General features: G+C 39.9%; 1 protein-coding gene across 1 annotated transcript; it reads right to left on the reverse strand.

Annotated features, from left to right (window-relative positions):
• Window positions 1–805: 805 nt before the first annotated feature.
• On the reverse strand, window positions 806–21295 carry cpe (carboxypeptidase E). Its single transcript, XM_034689049.1, has 9 exons — window positions 20859–21295; window positions 8130–8326; window positions 7823–7990; window positions 5871–5988; window positions 5306–5488; window positions 4148–4287; window positions 3599–3698; window positions 3240–3358; window positions 806–1894 (listed from the first exon to the last, which is right to left on the reverse strand). The coding sequence occupies exons 1-9, from the start codon at window positions 21097–21099 to the stop codon at window positions 1796–1798; spliced, it is 1365 nt and encodes a 454-aa protein (XP_034544940.1). The 5' UTR covers window positions 21100–21295; the 3' UTR covers window positions 806–1795.
• Between the last annotated feature and the right edge of the window lie 330 nt (window positions 21296–21625).

Raw genomic sequence — 21625 nt, forward strand, 5'->3', positions numbered from 1 at the left:
GGGCAATTACAGAAGGTTTAACCTTGATTTGTCCTTCTGGCTGTCTGTAGCAACATGGTGCAATATAGCAGACTGTGGTCAAAAGTTTTTCATTGCACACAAATGAGACCTCATTGCTTTTTGAGACCTTGTTGCCATTAGGTAAAAGCAAACATTCCTACTTTCATACTTTCTAACTCGAGTGAATTTCTGTCTGTAACTCTTCCAAAAGATCCAATAATACTCCGCCCAGTACAACATTGTTTACAGCTTACCTCAGAGGTTTTAGTTTAATCTGGCTTCATAGTCAATTTTTTATTTCTTTTCCTCATTTTATCCGTCATAGTATTTATTGTTTGTCCTCTAGCTGTCCTTGGGTGATGCAAGACTTGAATTTGCACAAAGACCATGAGTGATATTACAGCAGCTTATATCTAGCTTTTGGCTATTATGGCATTTTGTCATGATAAAATATTTAAATTGAACATATCTAATATGGATGTTTAAAAAATCTGAAATAAAATGGAAAATATTTGAGATGTAAAAATGGATAAAATTTTACTCAAATCCCACCCAAGATGACAAAAACAGTAGGACCATATTTAAGGGGGATAGTATTACCACTGGGGGGCACCAACTCACTGTGAGTTTCTGAACTCGTTTTTATTGGTCCAACTATAATTACTAGTGAGGAAAGAGGGGATTTTATGAACTCTTCTGGTCCAAAATGCACTAATAAAAACTGCAGTCTGTAGTGTAATACATATTAAAATGTCCCCTTCTTCTTTCAGCTGAATGAGCTCAAATAAAGGCAACAAGACAGCAGTTTGACAACATAAAGAGGGAAGTTTTATTGATCATTGTATTCTTTACATTTTAACGGTTTCTATAGTTATACATTCAATAAATTATTTTGCCATCTCAGACCAGATGAACTTCATCCACACAGTCCGCATCTAAAGATTAGTGTAATTGATCCGTGAAAGACAACATGTACCACGGTTCCTTCCATACCCTAGTATTTTCTGTGTAGTGCACATACAAAGGAATGGCTTTAGGTAGACTCAGGTGGACAGATTAATGGGTGTCATAGCCTTGTTGTCTTTCATTTTTTAGGTACAAAAACCACATATTTCTTGCTATGCTTATTTCATAAATACAGTATATATTATTACCATTCATCTTGTGCTAAACTCAAAGCTGTGCTGCAGTCAGTTAAAAAAAACCTCAACATTAATAACATATGAAAAATGAGCTTGTCTTTATAGTTGTTTACAGTGAGTTTACAGTATTTTTTATCTCCCTGATTATCTCAAAACCATAAAGCGTGTGTGTGTGTTTGTGCAACTTATTGAGCTTTATAACGGTGGGTGTTATTTGTGTGCACTTTGTTTTTATTTGCACTAAGCTTGGAGAAACAGAGACCTTAAAACAGGGAAAAAGACAATATTCTTTATGGACAGTGCCATGTGGAAATTATGTAAAAAGCTCTTTTACATACATGTTACTCAGTCACTCCTTGGTTATATAGGTGGGTGCCATGGTTACCAATCACGTGTACAATAAAGAACACAATACCACAGAACTACCAGCAAATTCCTCCTGTGTCCGTCAGCATGTCTGTGGAACGATCTACAGGAGTATGAGGCAAACCATTACATTAATAAACAATATATTCAATTCAAATAATAAAGTGAAAGAGAACAAAACAAATAAGAGACAGATTTTTTCTTTTACAGCAGACGGGCACACTGAAAGTCGAATATATTACATAGATGAGCAGACAGACTCAATCATTTGCCAGACAAACGCTTATTTAGAAGTTCAGTGTCTCAGACATCATCTTCCACCAGTCCATCAGCTCCTCCCGCTCCTCCTCCTTCCTCTCCACCAGTGACTCCAGCTCAAAGTCCACCTGAGGCACAGACAGAGCCACATCAAGCAAGATTAGAGATTAGAAGTAATTTACCAAATCCCCAAAAAGACAGACCATAATAACCATGTGTCTGTCTCTTCATGCTTTCCATCTTAACAAAACTTTATTTGCACTTTATGTAGCTTCAAACACAAATCACAGTCTTTACTCATATATCAATCAAGTCCAAAGTACATATTCAGGTTTTCAGGCCCATTCATTTCTAAATCAAAGGCTTAATCACTCAAACAGGAGTAAATAATGTCTTTATTGGCTCTACTTCCAGTAGAATAATACTTTTGTTTCTTTAGTGAGTATTTCTGGAAGTAGCAGGCAGAGAAAACAAAATTGTTTTGATGTCCTCAGTGAAACGAGGACATCCTGTGACTCACTAATGTGCTTTTAATGGATTTGGACTAAAATCAGATCTGGAAATAAGTTAGAGAACATTTAGGCTACTTATGCAATACTTAATAATGAATGCACCCATTGTTGGGTTAGTCTTTTCATGGGTTCTGTTGATTGTAAAGGATTAAAACATTGACCAGTTTGTAAAAAAGTAATTGCTTTGATTTGAAAGGAAAGGAGATTCAGATCATTTAAAGGATAGAATGTTATTTTTTTCTTCTCGGTTGTATTCAAAATGTCCTTCTAAACAAAGAAACTCTTTCTTGAAATACGCTAGTCATTAAAACTATAGCATAAACAGGTGTAGATGAGGTCAATTCAATGCTCATTTAACTCTTTCCTCAATATTTTTTAAAAGATATGCTTTATAAGCAACTTAATTTTGTAGTAGTTTATTAATAATAATAATAATAATAATAACAATAATAACAATAATATTATTAATAATAACAATAATAACCATAACCATAATAATAATAATAATAATAATAATAATAATAATAATAATAATAATAATAACTGGTATTTATATAGCTCCTTTCAAGAAACCCAAGCTCCCTTCACAGGGTCAGGTAGGAGTTTAGTATTTTAACAGAATATTTATAAGTCAAATATACAAAATCATGTCCTCCAGAAATGCCTCAATAGAGTTATCAAGTTGCAGTTTCCCTTCAACATCAAAATCTTCCCTAAAACTTACTAAGTCTTTTTTTCTTTACTTCACTCTCATGTTATAATGAGCAATACATATGAAAAAAAAAATGCAGTTTTGCTGCAATTAAGCCAAAAGTGCTCTTTGAACAGCGTTGTGCACAAAGTTTTGACTGGCACAGACAATAAAATCAGGGGTTTGATTTTAGGCTACCACTAAAATGTCTACAAAATCTACATCTCCAAACTTCCCCAAAGTACTGGTTCATATTTCTCTAAGTCTTACTCTGGTTGCAGGAGTGAATGGAACAGCCACTTTCTTGATGACGGTCAGGTATCCAGGGGCAGAGGCTGCCACTTTGTAGTTTCCAGGGGCCAGAAGGCGCCAGTAGTCTCCATCTTTGGCTACAAAATACAGATTTACATCATCAATGCGTGAACCAAGTAACAATCCTGTACAGTGTTTGAATATCTGTTACTGTTCTATGATCAGCAGGTGAAAATAGAAGTCGGCTGCTGAAGAAGAGCAACACCAAAAGTGTCCACTAGATGGCACTACAGCATCTTACTTCTGAACTGGTTGAATTAAACCAAGAGTGTTGTTATGAAGTGTGTGTATGCTTTTGAGTAATGTGTGAATTTTACCTGTGGTGAGGTCATGGTCAATCCCTTCCACAGCGATGGTGGCGTTGGAGATGGGGTTGCCCTGCAGGTCACGTACAAAGCCTTTGACGCCACGGTGGACCTACGAGAACACACACACAGGGACAGTCAATACTTGGTTCAAGGTAAGAGGGGGAAAGAAGCATGGTGCTCTCTGGAAGTGAATGGATCCTAAACTAGCACTAACAACAACTACATTTATATTTTCCTGTCAACAGACCTCATGTGATCAACACTTCAAATCGTCAAATCAGTACAGAAACTGTACAACTGTATTCATATTCAGCATTCTTATGGCCACACATCATCACACAGTTTTCTGAAACAAACCATTAGCTGATAATAAAAACTTACATTGTATTCACTCAAAGACAAAGTATCTTGTTATTTGAGTCATTGCAATAAAAACAGGTCACGTATAGTACCCTCAGCAGGACTATCTAATGCAACATTCTAAACTAAACCTCATTCATAAGTGGCAAAAGATCAAATTCAAAGACATGTCCGTGCTGCCGCTGATGTTTTGTGTACCTGCTCGATGTAGTTGACCAGTGAGTTGCGATTCTGCTCCCAGTAGTTCTTCAGCGTGTCCTCGCTGGGGAACTTGTCACAACTGAGCTCCAGAGTGATCTCGAAACAGTTGCTGCTGAGGTAGTTGAAATCCTGCATCCCTGTAATCACACAGTTAAAAAATCAGGGAGAGAATGAGCGATAATGACATCACTGAAAAAGGTAGGGAGTAGAGCTTTTGGATGAAGTCAGTACAGTTAGCCAAGTTGTGATTTGGGAGATTTTTAGTCGAGGTTTTGAATTGGATAGACTGTTTTCAAAGTTTTTTATGATGCTGTTCTTGCAAGACCATTTCAAATAGAGCCAAATTCATCGGCAGGACCACTAATAGAAGCCCATGGTAGCGTACACACAGATATATTAGTAGTGTCTGAAGTGCTGGATGGTAAATAATATTTTTAAGAATATAAATGCCAAAGACATGTTGGTCATTTAGAAACTTTTGCTATTCCTTAAACCAAAGAACACTGAAAACATTTTTTATGCAACAAAATATCACCTTAAATGATATCTTGGTGACCGTTCATTACCTACTAGTCTTAAAGAAATATATGCATTTTGGGGGGCATTTCCTGCCCTTGATTTCAGATCAGTGGTAGGATTTTCAAACCCCTTGACAACAAAGGTATCCCCTACTGTCCCACATTTTGCAAACCCTTCCTTCTGATTTATCAGTTTAATAAGAATCAAATACAGAATCTGAGTACAGGGCTGTGGTGGGCAACTTTGTCACATGGTGCAAGCAGAACCATCTCCAGCTCAAAGTGGTAAAGACCAAGGAGCTGATTGTGGATCTGAGGAGGAACAAGGCACCAGTGACCCCTGTTTCCATCCAGGGGGCCAATGTGTGGACATTGTGGAGAACTACAAGTACCTGGGGGTGTACTTGGACAATAAACTGGACTGGAGTAGGAACACACTTCTGTATATACTTATTATTAATCCAATTTATGTTATTTTATATGTATTTATATCTTATTTTATTCCTTCTATCTATTAATATTTTGACTTTTTTCATACTGTGCATAAGAGCATTCTGTAACAACTGAATTTCACCCCTGGGATAAATAAAGTCTCTCTGATTCTGTTCAATTGAACACACACTCAGCTGTCTCTTACCTCCTGGCACGCTGTACCAGGCCCCTCCGTTAGTGATGCCGTCTTTAAAGCTGGAGTCGTCGTCGTTCTTACGGCAGGGGGGTCTTCGAGGGTCGGACATGACTGGGTTGTAGATGGAGTAGGCCTTTGCCAGGGACTTAAACATCACATCATCTGGACTGGCACTGTACTCATGGGTGGAGCCTTAGAGGAAGAATCAGAGTGAAGGGAACAAACAAGTGTACAATGTTTAGACAGCTGCTGTGATAAAATATTAATTGCATACATGAATCTGCAGCAAATTAAATGTTCCTGCACAAACATGTTTTTTTTTTTTTTACAGTGAGCAATAATCCACAGGAAGCTGTAGAAGGAAACATTTTCCATTTGATTCAAATGAATGCAACATCATTCTGTAGGAAAATGAATAAATGTTTGTTACTTCAGTTATGGTCCAAAAATAGTCTCATTAAATTTGTGCAAACACTCACATGGAGCAACGAAAGCCTTTATATACAATTTAACAAGCCAAATAGGAAAAACTGTGTGTGGTTCAGATTGTGTGTTCACTTCTGTGTTTATGTACCAGTGCGGGTTTCATCATATGGGTAGTTGGCCACCACATCTCCTCCGTGCAGGTTGGCTGAGAGGACGAAGGGGATGTCCATGATCCAGTGGATTACAGACTTTGTCTCTGGAGCCAGCTACAAAGACGAAACACATCATAAAAACTTACAAAAACACACTGAGGCAGCAAATAAATCAAAGAGGCATTTATGAATCTAGTTTATGACTCTCAACCGACACACACCAGATCTCCTAAAAATAAAAAGCTATGTTGAGACTGATATTCTATAGTTTTCTAATGTTGCCAAAAAACTATGAAAACACTTCAAACTGTGACATGTTTCTTCATTTACGACTTCAGAGGGAGTTCAACGGAGCCAAGAGCAAAATGCCTCTGACTGCAACAACCAATCAGAGCATTGAGTCCTGTTATGTAGCTGTAGGCTGCCAGGCTATGTAAGTAGTTCCAACATTTGATTCAATGGAATCAAGTTCAACATAAACTACCATTCATTAAGTCAATAAAACTGGTGCAATAGGGCATTCAGAAAATAATACAGCACCACATCCATACTGGTTGTGTAGAAAAAATAGTGGTGTCTCCAATAGACCTGGGTTCCCTGCAGACTTGTGTAAAACCCATAGTCACAAACCTTGGCGTCAAAATGGACAGCGTTTTTGAATTTGATAAACTCAGTAGTTAAAACCAGTTTTTATCATCTTTTATCCTAAATTAAATCTGTTCTATCTTTTAATGATTTTGAGTGCTTGATTCATTCTTTTATCTCGACCCGTTTGGACTACTGTAATGCACTTTACACTGGCATTAACCAGGCCTCCCTCGCTCCCTTACAGTTAGTCCAAAATGTAGCTGCTCGCCTATTAACAGGAACCTGCAAGCATGAGCATATCAGTCCCGTTCAACTCCCTCCACTGGCTCCCTGTCCATTTTAGGATTCATTTTAAGATTTTATTGTTCGTTTTTAAGTCACTAAATGGCCTGGCACCTCATACACATCTACGCCCCCTGCAGAGCACTGAGGTCTGCTGATCAGATGCGTCTCGTCGTGCCAAAAAGCCAACAAAAGACGAGGGGTGACCAAGCTTTTTCAGTGGTTGCTCCTTAACTGTGGAACGAGCTACCCACCCGAGTCAAAAATGGCCCCCACCCTGGATACTTTTAAATCATGTCTTAAAACTCATTTTTACTCCTTGGCTTTTAATACAGCATGAGAGTTTGTGTTGGTTTCTGTTTGTCTTTTAATTTACTGCATTTTAAATTGTACTATTATTTATTTCTATTGTTTGTATTTGTTGTGCAGCACTTGCAGTAACCTTGTTGTTTTTAAAATGTGCTATATAAATAAAATGGATTGGATTGGATTAGATTGAAAGTATTTAAACTGTGCTTGATCCGACCTCATATCAGAAGGTTTCATTTAGCCTGAGCTTAATCAGGCCGGGCAGAAACCTGTCCGAAAGGGAATATGACTACGCAAATAACCATGAATTCTGCACTTTTTTAACTGACTGAGATTTTTGTGGCAATATTATATCAGCTGAAACATGATGGTACTGAAACATCATCAGCTTTTTAGTTGATAAGGCAATTTTTTGTTGCTTATGCACACATCTCTAACTCAAGGAGACACTATTAATCATTTGCCTACCTGTTTAATGTGAGTCCAATATTCAGTGTCTTATGGCTCAGATTGTGGTGGTTCTAGCAAATTCCTAGTTTATTTTTCAATCAGAATTCTCACTAAAGCCACTTTACATCAATGGAGCATAATTTGATCATTTACATTTTTGTATAAAATAAATGTTACATTTTTTTAACCTAAGAAGGAATAAATGTGTTAGGGTCTCTGAGAGCCAGTCAGTCTGAATGTACTGTGTGATGTGTTGTTGTTTTGGTCTTTTCATGGGATTCATTGACAATGTTAACACAAAACCAGTCTATTTTCACACCTTGGTGTTTTCATCCACGGCCTTCTTCATGTTCTGCAGCAGGTGGTTGTTAGCTCCGCCCTGTCGCTCGTTGACATAGATGATGCGGTCCAGATCGGGGAAGTTACGGTTCAGATCCACTCCCTGGGCGTTACTGCGACCCACAAACCAATCCTTGATCTCTCCAGGCTGAGCAAAGGAAACAGGATTAATGTTTGCATGTTGTGGGAACTAATCAGATGTTTGTTGTGTTGAGAGTTTAACCTATCAGGTGGTAAATCCTTTGACCAGGTCTGTGTGTATTTCCGTCCTGCTGTGTCATTATCACCTGTGAAGCAGCCTTTTCGAAGCCATCTGGGTTCATGGATGGCATGAGGTGGATGCGGGTGTTGTCGATGAGGTCGATGATGGTCTCGTTGCCCTGCTGGTACTGGTTGCACAGGTACTGAGCCAGGTAGATGATGAGCTCTCTGCCCACTGCCTCGTTACCGTGCATGTTGGCGATGTATTTAAACTCAGGCTCACCTGTACAGAAGAGAAAGAAGCTCAATGAGAATGTGCAGAGGTTAAAAAACGTTACAGACTATGTACTGCTATGGGGCCTAAAATGCTGTGTAATTTTTTATAGAGTGCCATTCAATGCACTGATTCCAGTATTATTTTTATCCTGTGACAATAACAAACAACAACATAGCAGTTCATTATTCCTAATTCCTAATTATCACCTTAAGCGTAGGATACACTGTACCATCCTTAACGAAAGGAGTGAGGATGTAATGACCCACATTTCTTATGTGCCAACTATAGTGAAAGTTGCGCACTTCTCACTCCATGCATGACAACAAGCAATCAACACGACAGCAGATCTGAAGCCACTTTCACTAGATTAAACAATTATCATTTGATCAAACTCATAACTCATGTGGACAAATAAGAGAGGAGAGTGAGCTGCATCACAATGACTGAGCTTAATTTTATCCATCCTCAGGTTGAGAGGCTGAACATCAAATTTACCCTGCCACGTTATCAGAGTGGAAACATCACAACGTCACACTCTCTGCGATAAGTAGCTGTTTTCGTCATGGACCAAATGGAACTCACTGATAAATCACACTCATTAGTAACGGTGGTTACCCCTGACACACACACACCCTTGAACAATAACACTCCAACTCTGCACTACAGTGGTGACAAACACACTGACTCATCAACTAAAGGTTGAACACAATTGAACATTGCAGTCCAGGACTCAATTTCTACGATAATGGAGGATAAACAGTGGGTTATTGAGTGGCACTGACGTTGATTGTGTGCCTGAATCTGCCTGCTGGAGTAATAGGTATGGGATCAGGTTAGGATACATTAGTTTGACGCTGGGACATGTTAGAAAAAAAAAATTTTTTCAAATAAAACTCAAGTTGATTACTCTATAATTTGTGAGTCACCATTCATGCTGTGCATTGAAAACAATTCATGTTGTCTGCATATAAAATAATGTAGTCTTTCAAGAGTAAAACCATAAGGTGCTTTTCAACAGCAGGAACTTCACCAAGGAACTAGGGACCTTTTGAGGTACTCTGTGCGATACGACGGCAGGAACCAGGGTCTAAATTTAGCTCTGCTGTAGTTGATCTGCCCCTTAGAAAGTCCCTGCTCGGGGTAACCAAAGTTCCAAGAACTTAACCTTACATTTATCTTATTTAAGCCTGATGTGTCTCTGTTACCTCCAGGTGTCACGGTTTGAAGAGTAACCCTGTTAACTAGCAACCATCAGCTGACAGCATCAGTGGGTATTGAGTTTAAAACAGCTGTTGAGCGAGATTCCTGGTTCTCCTGGTCAAAAAGCACCTGTAGGTGCATTTCGACCAAGAGTTCCGGGGTCTTTTAGCCCCCAGAACTACTTTACCCTTAACTAAAAGGTTCCTGTGCCCCCATTGTTGTCTGCGTTTCGACCGCGGGCTGAAGTCCCGGGTAGATTGTGCAAATCAGGCCAGTGACGTTTGGAGGAAAAAAATTATATTAAATAATATTTTGAAATCTTAATAAAAAACTAAATTAGTATGCATTCCCAGGAACTCCCTCTGTGTTTCAACAACTGTGTAAACTCCACAAACACTCCGAAAGTTCAACCGAAAGTTCCAGGACCTTTGAAAAGTACCTGCTTTTTAGGGGGGAGATTATCTACCCCTGAACTAAATTTAGACCCTGGTTCCTCTGGTCAAAACGCACGTAGTTCAGGGGTAAAGTCCCTAGTTCCGGGGTAAAGTTCCTGTGGACGAAAAACGCCTATAAACAGATTCCAAAAAGTGAAGCCAAAGGACTCCCCCCCTACCCCGCCTATGGTGACTGGCTGCTGTATAGGTCATAAACCCAGCCTCCTCCATGTCAACAGATGGAACATGGGTCAGACTTTGAAACCAAGTTACACAAAATGACATTTTCCCACACATGGTTTCTGTTATTATAGTTAGCTCTTACCATGCTGGTTAATGTGCAAATATTAATTTATCTGAAAATGTTTGTTTGATTCATTACTTGGCTTCACTTCACAGGAGGAGGTAGAGATACGTCGTCCATCTTTTTATTCAGTCACTGAGTGGAAAAGATGTTTGCGATGTCAGTGTACAAGCAGATAAAACATGACTACATTTCCTCTTCTTTACTTTGCTTTGATTATAACATGATCTGGTATTATATCTGGGAGCTATTAATGTCTGTAAAGCTGTTCTTTAATAATCACCACTCTAGCCATCTGTTTAATACTGTAATTAGCCTTTTTTTATTCTCTGGGTCTCCACAAAAGCAGTACACATGCTGAGTTGCTGACAAGCAGCAATATAGAGCCCTTCACCAAAAAGAGAAAGGAGGACCAAGTAGGAGCTACCCACCACACTTTTTTGATTAACTACACACCAGAGATGTCTGCCTTTCTGTGGCTGTGCGACAATAAAAGAGCTTATCTGAAGGCTGAGGAATATAAAAATGTCTTTTGTTCAGTTTCTAGTTGTGAAATGTAGCTCAAGCTTGGCAGATGGCGAGGCGAGTGTGCGCCTGTTTGTGTGTGGGTTTTGAAGCCAAGTTACAGCAGGGGTCCTTTTTTTATTGGGGGGCTTTCTGTTCATGTTTTTACAGTTTTTATTATACCTCTACTGATTGAATTGACAATTTCAGCCACTTTTTTTCTCCCATCTTGGCTTCTCCTTTTTTGTTCAAATGAGCAAATGTTCTGTCAAAGAAATAATACTATCAAGCTGCAAGTGTGTTATATTTGTTTTCATTATATATTATATTTCTGTGGATTTTTTGGTGTGTTTGATCTATTTGTAAAGTAAGTGGCAGTATGAGCGAGTAGAAAACACACACACATTTCACCACTCTGCGCACATCTGGTAGTCAGGTTATTTTTAAACGCTCAGATCTGGTCTCTCTCAGAGCAGCTACTAATGATTTCAAGACTACAATTAACTCCTCCTGTCCTGATGTTTGTGAATGGTTTTCACAGGCCTCAGAGGCCCGACAGAGCTGTCAAACACATGCACTCACACACACGAACATATACTTTGAAGTTGCACTCTGTCTTAATGAGTTAGCATGATTCAAGCTATAACACAGATGCTCAGTATCTGGAGACCTCTGCTCTCTGCCACACATGCAGCTATTGAGGAATTCAAGATGCATTTGGGGAGTTTTGAGTAACATGCAAAAGCAAAATAATTCACTGTCACTCATGATAACAACTTTTTTGCAAACTCATTCTCCTGTAGCAGCTCTGCGTACTAGTTTCACACACATAGACACATGTTATTTGCCGGAGGGAGGATGCATTTTTGCACAAAGGTGAGCACGATGAAGATGAATCACTGCATAGGTGGAACAAATCAAATGTCCTGAGCCGCCTGTCAGTGCCTATTTTCTAAAATTTAACACCCTCCACCTCTATGTGCTTTTATTTCCTTTCACATCCCAGATCTCATTGGCAGTCATTTAAAAACAATATAAGCTTAAGTATGCATGATTATTTATAATTGTTATTATCATTATTAGCTTCAATTAATGTCTATAAAAAAGTCATCATAAAAATTGAGCTAATTATCACCCTTAGAGTTACACTCTTAACCCCAACTTTACTCTTGCTTCGCAAAATGCTAGTCAGGCAACAAAGGCAACACATGGGAAAAAAGAAGTTGTGGTTTATAGTCGTTTATTGGTGCTAACTAGTGGCTACATCATTAGCCCTAAAAAGTTTGCGATCACTCCTAGAGGCTTAACCCCCACTAGACGATAGATAGATTGCAATTGTTGTAAAAATGTCATTCACACTTGGTGCAGATACAGTAGTTTGCAAAGGATGAGGACATAGGCCACACTTTAAATATCACACATTGTGTCTATGTGATGTTTTGATCTGTAAAGTCAACTTCAGAACAAAAATATTAGGTGTTATATATACTGTGTTCTCAGAATGATGGTTGGAGCTGTCATCATTTTGCATGTTACAGATTATCAGTTTTGTTCAGTCCATTCTTCAACTTAATCTTTTTATTGAACCGTGCAAATAACAAATAATACAAGTTAAAGTGAATGTAAATTTAAATAAAGTAAATGAGGGACAATCAAGCGGCAACCTTTGGTCTTAAAATATGAATTGCGGAAGTATTAAAAACTGCAGTTCATCGAGCGTCCGCTTGAGGCTAGGTGCAGAAACACCAGAAACCACATACACACCAATTCAAAAAAGACGATCTTTGCAGCAGAAATAAACAAACTGGTTCAAAGAACAGTTTAGGTCCGAATAGCTCATTTCTATCTGCACACACTGTACAAGTGGTGAAGTTTTTTATAACTCATCATTTTTGAAGATATTAAACTTACGAGTTTTGCCCAAATAAGGACATGGTTGACTTGATTGACAGGCGGGCACCCTGTAGCTGTTAGGGAAAAGGTAAAGGCCTGCCTCTTTACCTTGCATAAGCTTGGACGAAGTTCAGCATCTCCAAACTGGCACCCGCCGATGACAGGCTTCAAGAACAGATGGGTGAAGTCGCGGATACTACGTCTATTTTTTATACAGTCGATTGGGGAAACTAGCAAATCTAAACATAGCCGAAGCAGGGTTTGGAACATCTTTCATGTTAGAAGTTTACAAATGTGTGATTAATTATTCAAACAATTGATCCTTGTGCTTTGTGGAACAGATGAACTGCTGATCCAGACAGCCTGCTTTCTGTTCATGTGTTTGTGCTTACAGAAGAACGAGGTTGCATCATTTAGTCATGGAGAGCCTTGGTTTTTCAGTGAGCGGTGGACAGCCTCATCTTTTCCTTGTTTTTTATACATTTCACATGTGAAGACTTAAAACACATAACATGTGCCCTTTTGGTAAAACATCTCAAATATTCTCAATCCCTGGAGGTGTTTTGAACATGTGTAAAATCTGACATGGCAAAGCTCTGCCCTTCAACTCAAGGTGATTCCTGCTCACCACAGGTCAATAAGAAACATCTGAGGCCAACAAAACCCACCACATCATCCCAGGCTTTGTCAGGAATTATGAAACCTGCCCATCAGGTGGTCAATACTGTCTCCTAGGTGACCACAAGTAATGACTGCTGCTGCAACGTCATTAGGGGGGAAGCACCACATCACCGTGCTCTCAGTCGTCGTGACAACCCTGACACAAGCAGGTGATTAGGGAGACAAATGAAGTCAGAGATTGAGTAAACACACTCACTCTGTCTGTTTGCCTGTCGCTAGCCCGTTTACACACACACACAAAAACACACACACTCGTATCCCAACAGTTTGTTACCTCTGAGGCTTGCCAGCTCTGTGATCAGATATCTCACAGACACACACAGAAGACAGTGAGCAACAGAACAGGTCATATTAAAGACAGAGATATGCTGTAATGCTGGTTCATACAAGATAAAGCAGTCGAGAGAAAATTCCCTAAAGCTTTCACCTAGTGAGCTTCTGCAACAGCACAAGATTTGTACTTCTTGTTTTGTATTACGTAATCAAGCTTTCACATCAGTACAGACACAGATGTTTCCACAAAGGTTGCAAAATGAGTGATAGTCATTGCAATGAGAGCATTCGCAATAACAGGTTGCAACATTTTGACTTCATTATCAAAAGTAAGAAAAAAAACCTACTTTTATTTCACTCAGGAGATGAACATTTGTCAAAGGGAGTTTTTTGTATGATGATGATGAAATTTAAAAATTTTGATACAGTTAGATGATGCTTGAGATAACTATTGCATATCCTTATACTGATTTGCGCTGATTCGACAGTGAAAAAAATGCTTTTTTTTATTTACTTTAATCATTTTATTTTTGGAGGGACGCGTTGCAAACACAGGTACTGTTGGAAAATGACAGAACAACAGACAGAGGTAGGAACTGTGAGTGAAAGCTTATTTGTACATCTCGTGTTTCTACAGTATTGAACAATTTTAAGATAATATATTACTTTATTGATCCCCCGGGGGGAATTCAGTTGTTACAGCAACCCAGACATAAGTACAATCAAGAAGAAGTTTCAATGAGTAAAATAAAATAAAATAAGTAAAACTAAAAATAGATAAATATAGATAGAATACAATTTAGATATATACAATGTTACAAATGGAATTTAGATTAAATAGCAGTAATTACATGCAGTATTAAAAATGATTCAGTAGTGACAGCTTGACATGTGATTATGGTTGGTAATGACAGATTAAGCAATAAATAAAAATAAATATGGGTATATAATATGACTGTGAGTTGTAGTATGATATAATATATATATAATTATATTTGTCTCAATTTTAATATTTCTTTTAGAGCTAGTCTATTTTCCATTCGAAGACGTGTATTTTTGGTCCACACCTTTGGATTGCATTTTAGGGCTGTTAGAATGCATTGACAATTCTTTATTTGGTACACAGGTCAGGCTACAAATGTCTAAGAAAATTGTTAGAAATAACCTAGATAGATGATAGATGTCTGTGAGAGCCATATGTGTATCAATGCTATGCGTGGACTGTTTTACTTTGTTTGATGCACTTGTGTACCAACTAGGTGGTGGGTGTGTCAAGCCAGGTGTAGAAAGCATATAGAGAAGAAGACCCAATTAGTGGCAGGTGAGCTGTCTACCGGGTAGCAAACAGTTTTTGACCGCTGAGCCTTTATTGTGTGTCGTTGTAAAATAAACCCTGTTGATGTCAATGCACGGAGTTTGGACGTCATTCATTCATCCTGCATGAGGACAAGCGTCAACTCTGAGTCCCGGTAAAGCAGCCCCTCAGTGGCTTATAGGTTTTGTTTCTATTGGCGAAAGCAAGCCACTACAATGCCCTTGCATGACTAAGGGCCTGTGTCCACTAATGGCAGTTTACCTGTTTTCTACACAAAACCAATGCAGTTCAGCGTTTTCAGCACTAAGAGCAGTAACACCCTTTGCATGTGCTGGTTGTTGTTCTTTTGGTCACTGTTCTCACAGCGCTCTCAGTTAAAGATAGTTCGACTTTTGGAACACCGCCACACTCGTAAACGTCACCTCTCCATCTCTAACCATTCAAAATCAAGATGGAGCAGAACAGATCAACTATGTGAACAACAACGCCAGAGGTCTGTACTCTGGAGAAACTCACTACACTCATTTTTCGAGGCATAATGTCTAAGTCCAGAGCTGCTGCTAATGCTGAAACACTGTATCTATTAATCGTTTCTTCAATGTCTTTGTAAAATTGAATGAATGTATGTAAGCAATAGCATACACTTCATTTTAAAACAGACTTAACAGTCACTACCAAGGAGATTAGAAATACCACACCAGTAAGCGCTGGGGGAGAGCCCCCTGAGAGGTTGTGGGCATCGTCAGGACAAAAAACAGTGTTGTCCTATACTGTCCAACAAACTGATCTTTAACATAGGGGTTAAAAAAAACTGTCTTCTCAAGAAATCAGTGCCCTTTTTATGCCTGGAAGACAAAGGCAAATCTTCAAGATCATCTTAAAAAAGCAAAGGCACATGCCTCCAAATGTTCAGTTATGTCATAGAGATTGAAATGAGAAATTGTGTTTATGAAAACAAACAGAAGCCAATGGACCAGAGGGTATGACAAAAGGGTAGGACTTAGGCTTTTCACTGCATGTATAAACTACACATGGCATCACATGAGGTTACGTCACATGGTAAAAGAAAACCCTGATCCAGAATCCAGAAATACAGCTCCCTGAAGAGAAAGGACGCGTATGAAAAAGGTGTAGGAAAAAGCAAGACACCAAAAGATGGCAGCAGAGGAAGTAGTCAGAACAGGAAGTCTTCAGATCAGTGAAGGAAGAGAAAAGAAAGAGGAGGAGGAGGATGCATGCGGGTGTCTGATGTATAATGAATGACCTCTTGCTGATGCCTTGGCCTTTTTTCTCATCCTCCATCCGTTTCTGTCTCTTCCTTATTCCCTCTACATTCATCCGCGAACCCCTTCTCTACTCCCTCGTCACCTTGTCTCTTCTCTTACACCTCCCGTTTTATCAATCATCATTCCATTTGTGTTTCCAACTCCTCCCTCTTGTGAACTGTCTGTAGCCATCTCACAGTTGTAACTTCCAACAAAGCACTTGGTTTACACTGCTCTCCTCTGTTTTTTCCTCCATAATAATGTGTACTATGAAACCATGCCTTCCTGTGTTTCACTTCATATCCAATATGCCATATGTAACCTGATATGTCCATATCCAGCACTGTGTCTGGCTGCTGTATGCTTTAACAGGTCAACTGTGTGCGTGCTCCTCAGGGATTACAGACTTCCTCTGTTGTCTGACAAAACAGTCCAGCTCCTCCATCCCCCTTCAAGATGGTCTCCTGGACCATGTTTTGGACAGACTGTGCCTCATATTGATTTTTTTTTTTTTAAACCATAAGACAAAGCCAAACCCATTACACGATAGAGTTTCTCCTCACCACTTCCAGACAAGAGGGTCGAAAAAGGGTTTCACCAGAGCCTGTTTCACTGAAGAGGAACCCCTCTTTTCAGCTTGGGTACAGTCAAATACAATCCAGCTGTGAGGAGTAAACACCTCCTTCAAATGTAACATGGGGCCAGTGTTTAGTGGTGGAAGAAGTATTTAGATCCTATACTAAAGTTAAAGTAGCAAAACACCAAAAACACTACCTTTTCCCCAAGTAAAACTCCTGTGTTTAAAAGCTGTCTTAGGTATGTCTAGAGCAGTGATTGTCAACCACTGTGCCGTGGAACAGTAGTGTGCTGTGACAGATCGTCAGGTGTGCCGTGGGACATTTTCCAATTTCACTTAATTAGTCAAAAAAATATTATTCATATACTGCAAATAATTTGCCATGTAGTGCGTACAAAAGCGATGGATAAATATTCAAAAAGGAAAAATGAGAATTCCAAACTAGGCCCTGGACAAAATTCTAACCTGGATGAAGAGCGTAATATGGGGAGTAGAAAAGGCAACTTTTATGAGAAAAAATACAACGGTGTCTGTGAGAGCTCTCAAAGCTAGCTACTTAGTAGCTGAACTCGTAGCCAAATCAAAAATCCAACACGCTGTGGCAGAGACATTAGTACTACCTGCGAAAGCAATTGTAAATGAGATGCTTTGCCCTGACACAGTTGAAGTAGTCAAAATCCCTCCCTCAGATAAACAGACTCAGAAATTGAGAGACTAAATGTGTCATTTTGGAACACTTTTGGTTGGTGGTGTCACTCCAGATTTTTTTGATGTAAGAAATGTGCCTCGGCTCAAAAAAGATTGAAAAACACTGGTCTAGAGATTAAAAACAAACTGATATACTTGTTATCCAATATATATATTGACTAACTGCAGAACCAGACGACCCAAACACTGAGTGTATAGCTAATAACACCTGTTAGCATCTAGTATGCTAACTTTCCAAATCTAGGGCACAAGTATGTGACTGGCATACATACAGTGATGTTTGAACAAGTGTGTGTATGTCAAAGGCACTGGCAGTAATGTACAGTATATGACTTTACATTGTACTCTATATTGAAGCTGATTTGTTGAACTTGCCATCAAACAGTTGACCAATTAAAACACCTGATGATGCAGAGTAACATAAAATATAACATAAACCTTCATTTGGAGTCTATTTCTGGCCACCTGATGACTGAAGGTTAAATATTTACTCTTTCAGCACAGTATTTGTATCCGCCCAATACTCAAACTTTTTTTGGTTACTAGATGTTCCTCTGTCAACCTTAGCAAACAGCTGTGTTAATTTGCCTTTAGATTCTAGCTTGAGATTTGTAACTCCAAACTACAAAAGCAGGCCTTAACATAACAGTAAGCTTTTATTGATAGATTGATTTTATAACATCCTAAAGCACAATAGAGCTCTGATGTATGTACTCTTCAACTTTACTTGCGAACCTTTGTCACATATAAGTGCCCCTGCATAGATTACAGATGCATTGCATTTAAAATCAGCAGTGGTAGTGGCCCATATTTAAGGTTCCTCTGGCTGGTGTGCACACAGGCCCTAAAACCGAGGAGTCTCACGTATCCTCACATCATTTCTGCTCTATGCTCCCAGCCAGTCTGGCTGCAGCTCAGTCCTGACAGCAAGAAGGAGTGTGAACATCATAGCTGTTCAACCCTGTCAGGACTGCAGGTGAATCCATCCGTGCATTGATTTGTTCCTATTGTTTTCACACTGTCTGCTGTAGGTACTTCCTGTGTCGAGTCGTATGACAGATGGTGTCTTACTGACAGATGCACGAGCTCAGGATCGTCGCACAACCCAGCCAGCCAACCAGGATCTGCCTGCCCGTCAGCCAGCTCAGTGCACTAAGCCGATCTGTTTCCCTGGCAACAGCTATTTCGGCTCCACCTTAGGGTTGCAACACATCCCAGGGTCAGATACAATATTGGTAGGGCACCTTAAAGGGAAGATTCAAATATCTCATGTCCTCTCAGGTTATAAATTACACATACATTGTATTTCTTCCTCTATCCTCATTTTGCCTGCTGGTCTCTGGGGCTTCTCTCTCTGTTTCATCCCCCTCCTTCTAGCTTTGGATGTTTTGCTCAGCAGAGCTGGAGGGAGAAGGGGAGGAGGTGCTGCCCCCGTTGGTTAAGCAGCACGCAGCTTGGAAACTCATCTGGTAGTAATAAGGTCCCCTCAACGCTACTGTGACTCATGCCGGCGCACGCCCACCGGTCTATTACAGGCTTATTCAGGACATACATACGGTCATTAGGCTCTGTGACCAAGTGAGCAGAAACCTGTGGTGCATGGTTTAGACCACACAAATGCAGCCAGAGAAGAAAATACACCTTTATGACCAAAAATCCTGCACAGGACATAAAGTTACACCACTAACTGCACTGTAAACACTACATCAGGTAATTACAGGCTGGTTTTTAAAACTACAGGACTGTGTTTTTTGGATTGCTTGGATGAAATTAATCACTTCCTGCAGTCACAGTTTGAGAGATTTGGAGCAGCATCACCGACCTGTTCCAAGACACTCAATGCACTAAATGCTAATCCCTCGATGAACTCTGCATTGCTGGTCCGGGTACTCTCAGGAGTAACACAGAGTGTCTGTTTTTCACAATAATAACCGTACAGGGATTTCCAGGTGGAAGGGTTAGTGTTATTACTTAGGGTCTTGGTTTTTTTAGTTACAAATACAACATGTGAGACTTTGTCAGGAACTACAGAAGAAGACTCTAGCTTAATGCCCATCATAGTCTGTGGTGTTTTCACACTTCAGTTCCTTTATCAAGATGGAGACAGGCCTTTAAGTGCTGACATAAAGACAAAGACATAGTTTGAAAGGTAGAGATTAGCTTCCTGTGTCTGGTGATGTAATGTCAGCCCTAAATGGAGCATATTCAAGAATCAGCCAAAGATAATTTCTCTACTTCCAAAACCTCTCAAATCAGAAAAATTCAATGTAAACAGAGATAAAAGATATTGTCTGATGTTTAATGATCTTATGATAAAATAAATTAAGTTTCTCACAGTGATCCTATACTCATAGACTGGGCTGTAGATCATAATACATAGATATAAACAGAGCCATGACACACTGATACGGCACCTTACATTGATTCATTGATCAACATTTCAAGGAGTGATAATATTGATCCATACATAAACAGCTATACAGTTGATTGTTCATATTAGATTATCTGATATAGAAGATATTTTTCTAACATGCAGGCCTATGGCATGGATTGTATAATGGCTGGGTTTGGGCTGCTATATCTCTACACATAATTTTGTTATCCTTAGAATCATTGTGAAGTCATGTCTGGTAGAATTGCAGTTCCTCTGACTGGTGTGTAAGCCGCCCCTGAAACCAAGAGGTGTCACGTATCCTCACATCACTTCTGCTCTATGCTCTCAGGCAACCTGGCTGCAGTTCAGTCCTGGCAGCAAGAAGGAGTATGTATGAAGGAGTGTGAACATCATAACTGTTCAACTCTGTCAGGATTGCTTAGTTATATTCCATATTCAGTCAAATTGGCTTCATCCTTTGAACTGTTTCCCCTCATGTATTGATAAATCTGATGTAAACTGAAGGGGGGAATACCATTTTAGGGATAACAAAATTGAGACAAGGCATGATCCTCTGCCTTTGGGGTGTTTTTGACAGAATCACGAGTTAGGATAAGCATGAGATGAGCAAAAGATCCTTATCAACCAGCAAAATGGCGGCTTTGCGTAGCTGATCGCACTATCTATCATCTAGATTCCTCTGAAGTGATGCAGCAGCAGCAGCAGCAGCAGGGCCCTGCGCTCACAGTTTCACGCACAACCACGACACACCTGCTCTCCTCCACTGTTCTCCTTTTCATTTCACCATCATCACCTACAAAACTACCTTCATCCAAATTAAGATAACAAGCAGACTGCTGTGCGCAATAGGTCGTGATGTGTTTGTGTTATCACAGCTTGTGGTGATGGGATCCTACAATTGGATAGAAAAGTGGGGACAAAGGGAGAAGAATTGGGAACAACATTCACTGCATCATTGAGGAGACGTGTACGTGTGCGTAAAAACTGACCAGGCTCGTGCGTCCCAGGGTTGTCGGACATCTCCAGCACCAACAGCTCGCGGCCCTCGAAGCTCTCCCCGATGGTGTAGATGCGGGTGATGGACGGGCATTGCAGCCACACGGACACCAGTGCCTTCCGCAGCTCATCATAGCGGTGGTACTCGAAGGAGATCTCCCCCTCAGTACCGGCGGAGCTGACCAGGGCGACTGCCGCAGCCCCGAATAAAACTACCGAGAGAAACGATTTCATGTTGTCGTGTCGTCTTTTCCCTAAGCCGTGTGTGTCTGTGTTCCTGCCTGCGGCTTGGTCCCAAGCCTTATCTCCGTGCTGCAGCCTCGCTTCAGGCTATAAATATATGTCCGTGCTGCGCTCCCTCTCCCTCTCTGCAAGTGTGATGCGCTGCTCTACCTGAGCGGAGTCCCTCCAGTGTAAAGGTAGGCGTTAGAATTAAACATCCGGTTATGGTTTTCAAAATAAAGTTAAATTTGCAGGATCGCTACCTATGATTGTTACACTTGGATTCTGTCTCTGATTTATTTATTTTCCAAAACTGCTTTAGTTGTAACTTTCTATTTTTGATGTGAGCCATGCCCCCCCCCCCCCACACACACACTTTTTTCCCTTTCTTTTTATCTTGTTCTTTTTCTGTGTTTGGTTAGGTTGTGTCTGCACGGTGGTGCAGTGGGTAGAAGAAGAAAGATACTTTGTTAATCCCAGGGGGGAAATTCAATTTTTTCACTCGTGCTATTTTTTGGACATGCTACACACACAGTAT

This window comes from Notolabrus celidotus, chromosome 7, assembly GCF_009762535.1.
Source record: "Notolabrus celidotus isolate fNotCel1 chromosome 7, fNotCel1.pri, whole genome shotgun sequence".
In the NCBI taxonomy this organism is placed as follows: domain Eukaryota; kingdom Metazoa; phylum Chordata; class Actinopteri; order Labriformes; family Labridae; genus Notolabrus; species Notolabrus celidotus.

Excerpts from the sequence above, each read along its gene's own strand:
- cpe (XM_034689049.1), bottom strand. The coding sequence starts at position 21,099 with ATGAAATCGTTTCTCTCGGTAGTTTTATTCGGGGCTGCGGCAGTCGCC. Across the intron at positions 5,989-7,822 it reads CCGTGGATGAAAACACCAAG|CTGGCTCCAGAGACAAAGTC; the intron begins GTGTGAAAATAG and ends TCGTCTTTGTAG. Across the intron at positions 4,288-5,305 it reads CTGGTACAGCGTGCCAGGAG|GGATGCAGGATTTCAACTAC; the intron begins GTAAGAGACAGC and ends GTGTGATTACAG.